Source organism: Asterias amurensis, chromosome 15 (assembly GCF_032118995.1).
Source record: "Asterias amurensis chromosome 15, ASM3211899v1".
Taxonomy (NCBI): domain Eukaryota; kingdom Metazoa; phylum Echinodermata; class Asteroidea; order Forcipulatida; family Asteriidae; genus Asterias; species Asterias amurensis.
Window position 1 is genome coordinate 14,539,379 of NC_092662.1, and position 9,094 is coordinate 14,548,472.

The 9,094-nt window shown below is 39.0% G+C and overlaps 1 protein-coding gene across 1 annotated transcript; it reads left to right on the forward strand.

Moving 5' to 3' along the window:
- The first annotated feature begins 11 nt into the window (after positions 1-11).
- LOC139947849 (quinone oxidoreductase-like) lies at positions 12-8,951 on the forward strand. The gene is made up of 7 exons (XM_071945659.1): positions 12-229; positions 849-1,001; positions 1,899-2,114; positions 2,785-2,934; positions 5,214-5,315; positions 5,839-5,934; positions 7,173-8,951. The coding sequence occupies exons 1-7, from the start codon at positions 35-37 to the stop codon at positions 7,332-7,334; spliced, it is 1,074 nt and encodes a 357-aa protein (XP_071801760.1). The 5' UTR covers positions 12-34; the 3' UTR covers positions 7,335-8,951.
- Positions 8,952-9,094: the final 143 nt, after the last annotated feature.

The window sequence follows — 9,094 nt, forward strand, 5'->3', positions numbered from 1 at the left end:
GACTGCGGCCACTGGAGGGCGCTACATCTGTTGAATGGTCCAGTCGTCACGTACTCTTGGACCATCTTGGCGATCGAGTGTCCAGCCAAACAGCCGAATGTCGTCTGCCAGTAAAGCGAAAATTGTTTTAGCAAACATCATGAAGGCCATTCGTGTCAACCAATTTGGCGGTCCAGAGGTCCTCAAAATGCAGGGAGATGTCCCAATCCCTCAACCTTCACCTAACCAGGTCGGTACTGCCTTTTTTGTATGCATATATGATTGCTTACGTAACGTAGTGTGTTGCTGTTATGAGTGAGTGTTGTGTCCCTGAGCAAGACACTTAACTATAATTGCTTCTCTCCACCCAGGGGTAAATGGGTACCTGTGAGGGCAGAGATGGTTCTTGTGATTGGTTTAGCCATGTAGCGCATTATGTCGCACAGGCTGTATACTCCCCAGGGAGCTGAGATGGTTTAGGGAATTATTTAATGCCCAGTGACATGGGGTAATAATGTCAGAAGCGCTTTAAGACACCCCGTGAAAAATTCTAAATAAAAACCGTGTATTGTTATTATTATTATGATGGTATTTTGATACTTCTTCTAAAATGGCTTTCGGTATTAAAAAAAAAAAACAGGACTACATTTGGAAATACATAATGTAACAATTAAAATTTATAAGGCACTATTCCATCAAGATCAGCACTGGAAAGCAATTAACAATGTAAAAGGCGAGTCTTTAGGACTTTACGAAACCAGATAGATTCCCTAATGACAGTAAGGAGATTGTTCCAAATCACTGGCCAAGCTTAGACAGTGGCCCTCAAGTAAGTATTGTGCCCTTCGTTGATAATTGTTGTCTTTCAGGTATTGATTAAAGTACAAGCAGCCGGTGTGAATCCAGTAGAGACGTACATCCGCTCCGGTGTTTATGCCAAACTACCGACCCTCCCATGGACCCCTGGGCACGATAGCGCTGGTACTGTGCAGGAAGTGGGGTCAGGGGTCACCAAAGTCAAGGTCAGGATCATTGTTATGGTTTCATAAGATCATTGATACTATTGATTATGTTAATGAATTTGATTAATTTTTAATATAATTACCACAAACTGCCATTCATAATAGTCTATATATGAAGTATGATTTGAATTGCAATTACTCAGATTTTGTTCTTATTTGTTTATGTTCGAAGCATACCGTTGTTCTGGTCATGTTAATGTATTTCATCTGTATATTAGTACATGTATGCATACGCATTGGTGTGAAAATAAAGTGATCTTTTTACTTTATTTATTTGATTTTACACAAATCTTTCTCATACTTTTATCTGCTGCTTAACACAGAGGATTCAAACTGCCTCTTGCTACTGCTGGGCAATCTTGCTGGTCTAGTTGGTATGACACTGCTCTAGAATTGCAAAGGTCTTTGGTTCGAATCACACCCGAGTAATAGGCCTGTGAATTTTTTTTTTCACAGAATGCACCGGTGTATGTGGGTAAAAGCAATAAATATTATTTCCTTCCTTCCTTCCTGTGAAGTGCAGCCTCACATACGGAGGAAAAATGCACTGTGTGTTTGCGCATGCGTCCAAGAAAAATAAGCAGGACATGCTGTCGAGTGCGGAAATTTAAAGTGTAAACGAGTGCAAGTAAAAACTGTTGGATATGGAGAGCTACTTAGATGGATGAGCCTGAAGTGCAAGCTTAAAGGCTTCAAGCGATTTGTACTCGCTGGATCTACTGCTAGGCTATTCCAGTCCCGGATGGTATGTGGGAAGAAGGAGTTAGTCAACACAGTTGATTTGGTGTGAGGGATGACAAAGCGGGATTTGTGACCTCTTGTTGCATCCTCAATGCAAGTTTAACATCTGTTTTATCTGGTCCATTAATATTAACGTGGATTTATTCACTTGCATAGCCTGGGGACAGAGTTTTCACCAAAGGGACAGTATCCGGTTCCTATGCAGAATACACACTGGCAGAGAGTTCATGTGTATTTGGTTTGGATGCCAAGCTAGATTTCAAGCAAGGCGCTGCAATAGGTATTCCCTATTGGACAGCATACAGGGCTGTTATTCAACAAGCTCACGCTAAGCCAGGCATGACGGTGTTGGTTCACGGAGCTAGTGGCTCGGTATGTTTTTTAACTTACTCATTCATTGTTTACTCTGACCAACTGTTGTTGAGCTGACATTGTAAATTTTTTAATTTTAAACAGGTACATGTAATGTGTTTTTCTTTTGTAGATTGAATGTCGTTGCAAATACCAGTAAAAACAAATCCATTTGAGCACTTTAGGTATCATGTCACACTTAAAATTAGTGGCAATAACAGTGTTTGGTTATAGAAGCCTACAGTAGCTGATAGTACATGTATAAAACATTTTCAGAAACATTTCACTTTGAAGTAATGTGGTTATGTGAACAAATAAGTTGTTATGCCCCCAAAAAATATTCGCCCCCCAAAAACATTTGCCCCCAAAATAATATATATTTCACATACCGTTCTGGGGTGTTTTTTTTCAGGGATAACTGAAAAACACGACAACCTTGTGAAAATAAATTATCACTGGTTAGTTTTATTGTATAAATCTACATTTATATAGAATTAAACCAATCGAATGGTTAAAATACCCAATGGTATACTCTGTATTTAATGCTCTGACAAGGGAAAGCTCAGCCAAAATTAGAGACTGAAGGGGTTGAGCAACTTTGTTTTGTAGGGAAGTCAGCAAGTTTTTTAAGTTCAAAGCTAAGTTACCACACAGTTAGCAAGAAAACTTAGTCACTTGAATTTCATAACAGGTTGGCGTAGCATCAGTTCAAATCAGCCGAGCCTATGGAATGACTGTTATAGGCACAGCAGGATCAGAGCAAGGGATGAAACTCGTACAAGACATTGGAGCTCATCATGTGTTTAATCACAGGCAAGCTGGATATACGGACAAGATAATGGTAAGATTATCCTCACCTTCTGCCCTTTTTTTCTTTTCTTTTCTTAAATCTGTACTAAAACTCTCAATTTATAGAATGAAACACTGAGAGCTCAGCAGTGTCAGTAATTGATATTTCATTTAGTGCCAATGCAAACATTAATATGTATTAAATTGTTGCGGTACCCACTGCTAAGGGTTCAAACTGCCTCTAGCCACCGGTCTAGCTCAGTGAGTGGTCTAGTGGTAAGACATCTGCTCTAGCAATGCAAAGGTTGTGGGTTCAAAACCCACCTGAGTGATTTGCCTGTAGTTTCTGTTCACGGAACTCGAGAAATTACTTAGGATACAGGTTTCACCACGCATCATCGAGTTCATTTCCCGCCTACATTTCCCGCCTTTGTGTATCACCGCTGATCCACCGCCTAGTACTTAAGCAGCATGCAGCATCAGAGTCCAGCATTCTCCAGAAGACGATCAGAGCATACTGATCGAAACGTCAAGTTAACCCAACGGTTCTTTTCAGAACCACCCCAACTCACTTAGAGATTGTTATTACATGGTGTTACCGCAAACTCTTCCATATTTTATCTCCACCATGCAAAGTTTCAAATCCTACTTAGGATACAGTTCTTAATACACCTCAGTGTAAATATAAAAGTATTTAATCTTTTTATGTGAGTAAAAGGGTCACCAAATGTTCATTTGCAGGTAGCATTGTCTAAGTGAAAGTGGAGAAATAGTATTAAAAACATTATCACATTAAACATCTAAAAATACCCAATCGCAGTCCAGATTTCAAATGGCGATCTCCACGCTTAGTTAAGCCACTGGACACACCGCTGATGTATGTTATTATTATTTTGAATTATTTGACTAATTAAGATGAGCAAAACAAAACTACAAATGAGCAAGTACAAAAAGATAAATAAGGAAGGTCACCAAAAGTCACAAATAAGGGAATCAATGTGTGGTGAAGAGGTTTTCAACCAGTGGTTTATTCCCAACGAGGCCTGGTTCTTGATAATTTTACCGAGACAAAGTGTCACGCCCATGTTTAAACACTCTTTACTGGTCATAAACAAAGGTTTATACACACCCTTGTGACTGCTCTCCACTAATAGGAATAGCGAAACTGTCTGAGATATTTATGAATGAAGGTTTTTGATACTCTACAAACTTACCCTGTCTTTACCGTGTTCTGCCTCCTTAATACTGTTGTTGGTTGTAGCTTGGTTGGAGCATGGAGCAATGGTCGGAGACGGTGTAGCTGGCTCAAATATATTATCAAAGCTAACTTATGTTGAATAATTGTACAGTGTAGATTGAGGTATCTGCCTACCCTAAACAGAGGCAACACCTAAACCTGCAGACAGGGCTAAAACTTAGGTACTTGTGTCCACTCTAGTAGTCTTGAAGAGAGTTGAGAGAGAGTGTGTGGTGCACACCCAGCTATATCTGTCTTGCCTCAGTGACCTGCTGCCTGACCATGCATGACAATAACAATAGGCTACTGCCCTGGGAATAAATAAAGGGGACTTGGGGTGGTCACTGGTTCTGGCCCAACTATAGAACCATCCCAACTGTGGTTTGGGATTAGTATCAACTTGAGTGTTACAATTGGGACTGCCCAACTACAGATGGCCCAACTATAGCTGGGACTGGGATTGCCCAATTGTGGTAGTGACCACTAAATATTTTTTGATCCTCTGAAGTTTCTCCCGGCTTGCATTTTGGCTCATAAGTGATACAAACACTGGTTTTTTTGTTACCAATGTATTTTTGACAATGTACATGTATATAATAATAATAATTTCTAATTTGATGTCCTTTTCTTTGTTAACTTCTACTTGATGTAATTTTTTTAACATATTATGATGTTGACATGTGCAATTCAGTTTTTAACTGCGAGATATGTTTTAATAAACCACTTTTGAGTTGAATTGAATTGAATTGAATATTTTTGATGAGAAATGTCAAACTTTTATCTGAATTCTGACTTCTTCTTTTTTGGCAAAGGGTATAACATTCACTTGTTTGTTATCTACATGATCTAGTGTATTAGTAGGGTAAAGTCATACTGTTAGGTGGAAAGTGCACGATCATGAACACGACGTCCTCTATTTACAAGTGAAAAAAAGTGCAAGTTTTGTCAAGTATTCCATGGACAGCGTGCAAAATGAGTACCTTTATTAAAATAGACATCACCCCTTATTGGAATGATCAGTTTCTCTCACCCTACACAACTACTGGAACTAAATATTGAATGATCGGTTATCAATCTCTTATTGATGTTTGCAGGAAGCGACAGGCGGCAGAGGGGTAGATGTTGTGATTGAGATGCTGGCAAACGTCAATCTACAAAAAGATCTGGAAATGTTGGCATTGGGCGGAACTGTGGCTGTAAGTTTCAATATAATTAATATGACAGAATGTTTCTGTAGTGGCCATTTTCAAAGCGCTAGTTAAAATGGTAAGCAATATTCTTGCTAACTATCGCAAAAAGAATGAGCTTAAGCATAGTAGATGTATTTCACAGTTTGGCATGAAATTTTAGGCGACCGGCTGGCGTGTTCACCATAGATTTGCATTGTTAATCAAAAAAATGTCATCAAACCACCACTTTTCATTCGTTATAAAATAAATTAGTATCCAATTTAGTTGAATGAGATATTCCTTTTGGAAAAGATGAGTGGAAAATGGTGGCAGGAGATGAAAATCTTTTTGTTACACCATTCACTGACATATAGCAAGCATCGAAAGGTTAGCATGTCTTTTCGTGTGCTAAAAGTTAACACCGCTATGAAATGGAAACTTGCCCAGTAAGCAATGTTTTCCCAAGTACCAGGCCGTGACGTTGCAATAGAACGGTCTAAAGAGTTGAAACTAAATAGAATTTGCTTTGGTTTTTTATGCTCATCGTCAGGTTGTTGGTAATCGAGGGAGTATTGAGATTAATCCCAGGCTCACCATGTTGAAGGAAGCCTCCATCATTGGAGTCATGGCTGGAGTGTTGAAGGAGGTTAGTTAGTCCAAGGGCCAAGACCAGGGGCCAATTTCATAGAGCTGCTTAAGCAAAAAATTTGCTTAAGCACGAAAATAGCTTGCTTGTTTTACACATGTTACTGGCAAAAATGTTATGCCACATACATTGCTTGTGACTGGTATTTAGCTGTTGTTTACTTAGCATAACAATTGAGTGGAGTCTTACTTGTAATCTGATTTTACTAAGCAAATCTTTTTTGGCTTAAGCACAATTTTTTGCTTAGGCAGCTCTATGAAATTGGGCCCTGCCAAGCAATTTACAGGCAACCAGTTCGAGTTCACAAAGAGTTAAGACTAGTCTTATCTCGAGTTAGGGCAAGTTACTCATCCTAATTTAGGACTAGCCCGAGTTAGGGCAAGTTACTCGTCCTAATTTAGGACTAGCCTGAGTTAGGGCAAGTTACTCGTCCTAATTTAGGACTAGCCTGAGTTAGGGCAAGTTACTTGTCCTAATTTAGGACTAGCCTGAGTTAGGGCAAGTTACTCGTCCTAATTTAGGACTAGCCTGAATTAATGTAGTTTTAGAATAGGAGGTTACAGGCCTTGAGTTTTATTCTTAAAGGAACACGTTGCCTTGGATCGGTCGAGTTGGTCTTTGAAAAGCGTTCTGTAACAATTTGTTATAAAATGCATATGGATAGAAAGATGTTGTAAAAGTAGAATACAATGATCTACACAAATATGCCTCGAAATTGCGTGGTTTTCTTTTTACCTCGTCGACTTACACGGTCGGCCATTTATCGGAGTCAAATTTTTGACTCGCATAAATGGCCGACCGTGTTAGTTCGTGACGTAAAAGGAAAACTGCAATTTTTAGTGATACTTGTGTGGATCTATATATTCTACTTTTACAACATCTTTCGACCCATATGCATTTCATAACAAACGGTTTCAAACGCTTTTTATAGACCAACTCGTCCGATCCAAGGCAACGTGTTCCTTTAAAGTGGCACGGCAATGTTCCTCTGGTAAAGGCCACTTCTATGAGGAAAATTGATGGCTCATTGAATGCCGGTTTGTTAATCCAGAGGTCGAGGTCTTGCACCAGTCAATTTTTCTTTTTTAGGCATGATTGTCTTCCTACTTTAAAGTCTGATTTCCGATTTTTTTCGCTCTTGAAACGATCTGAATTTTTATTTATTATAGCCTGAAATGTTCTCTTGGACCAAATATGATGCCTGCTTTTTTCAAACCCAAAACTATTTATTATTACAGGCGGATTTCAACGAAGCATCTTCAGCTATTCTCGCTGGCATTGAGAGCGGTTGGTTAAAACCCTTCGTAGGAAAAGAATATCCTCTCCAAGATGCTTCAGTAGCTCATGATGACATCATCAAGACAACGTCAGCTCAAGGAAGAATGGTTCTTATCCCGTAAAGGGCTGAAAGAGTATCTCCAGTTTCTCAAACCTTAAAGGCACTGGACACCTTTGGAAACTGTCAAAGACCAGTCTTCTCACTTAGTGTATCCCAACATATGCATAAAAAAAAAACCTGTGAAAATTTGAGCTCAATTGGTCATCGAAGTTGCAAGATAATAATGAAAGAAAAAACATCCTTCTCACATCAAAATGTTTGCTTTCAAATGCTTGATTTTGAGACCTCAAAATTTAATTCTGAGGTCTCAAAATCAAATTCGTGGAAAAATCATTCTTTTCAAAAACTATGTCAGTGCAGAGGGAGCCGTTTCTTACAATGTTTTATACTATCAACCTCTTTCCATTACCTGTTACCAAAAGGTTTTATGCGAATAATTATTTGGAGTAATTTAACAATAGTTTCCACTGCCTTTAAGGAATGGCAAATATGATTTGAAACTTTTGGAGTGAGGTTTTTTCGCGGTAGCACCATGTTGTAAATCTCTTTTGAGTAGTGGTGGTGCCGAGAAAAACCGGTGGTTGACAACTCAATTTTTATTTGTATGCTCTGATCGTCTTCAGGAAAAGCCGTTCAGAGCATACTGATCGAAACGTTGACTTGTCAACCACCGGTTTTTCTCAGAACCAACACTTCTCAAAAGAGAATTACACATACATGTAGTGCTACCACAAACCTTACTTGATTATACTCCCATCATGTAGAGTTTCAAATCTTACTCAAGTATTTTTTGATATTTTTTTAAAATGAAATATCGCCCAATTCACAAGGCCGTAGGGCCACTGTTAAGGCGAGTGCTACACTTGACTTATTTGGGCTATCGAACAATATCAGCTTCCAAAAGGGGGAATACCACCTACTCCTGGGGCTGGAACAGGGTTACCCCCTTCACAGTCCGTAAGGATTTAGGCTTGGGTATCACCCACTAGGAGCCACCTACTCATGGGGCTGAAACAGGGTTACCCCCTTCACAGTGTGTAAGGATGTAGGCATGGGTATCATCCACTAGGAGCCACCTACTCCTAGGGCTGAAACAGGGTTACCCCCTTCACAGTCTGTAAGGATGTAGGCATGGGTATCATCCACTAGGAGCCACCTACTCCTAGGGCTGAAACAGGGTTACCCCCTTCACAGTCCATAAGGATGTAGGCATGGGTATCATCCACTAGGAGCCTACTAGCTGGTAGGGCAGAACGCACTACCTTCCCAACTTAAAACAGAGGTGGTTCTGAGAAGAACCGTTAGTAAGGTAAAAGCCAGCCGTAGTATAGATACATGATGCGCAAGTAAAGTACAAAATGTTGCATGTCTAGAGCAAATCTGATTTAATCAAATATTTTTCTCTGAAAGTTTCAAAATATACAAACACTTTTGTATCATTATTAGTCATTTTCTATACAATTCTTTTTGTAACAATAATTGATTGTAATTGTTAAAAACTTATCTTTAAAACCTAATGAATAGGACGCAATTTAATTGTGATAGTTTTATAAAATAAAACATCTTGCATGAATACCATTAAAGTGGACGTAATATGTGTACAAAATATTATCACTTCAGATTGTACTACAGATGACAAATTTCAAATTAAAGCAACATTAATCAAGTAATAAAATCATTAATGTGATCTTTATATGACAAATTATTGGGCCCAATTTCATAGCGCTGAATATCCCACGCAAAGAATCCGCTATTACGGAAGCAGTGAATTCCAGGCTTACGTCAAGCGTGTTTCACAGTTTAGCAGGGAGTGTTTACTTG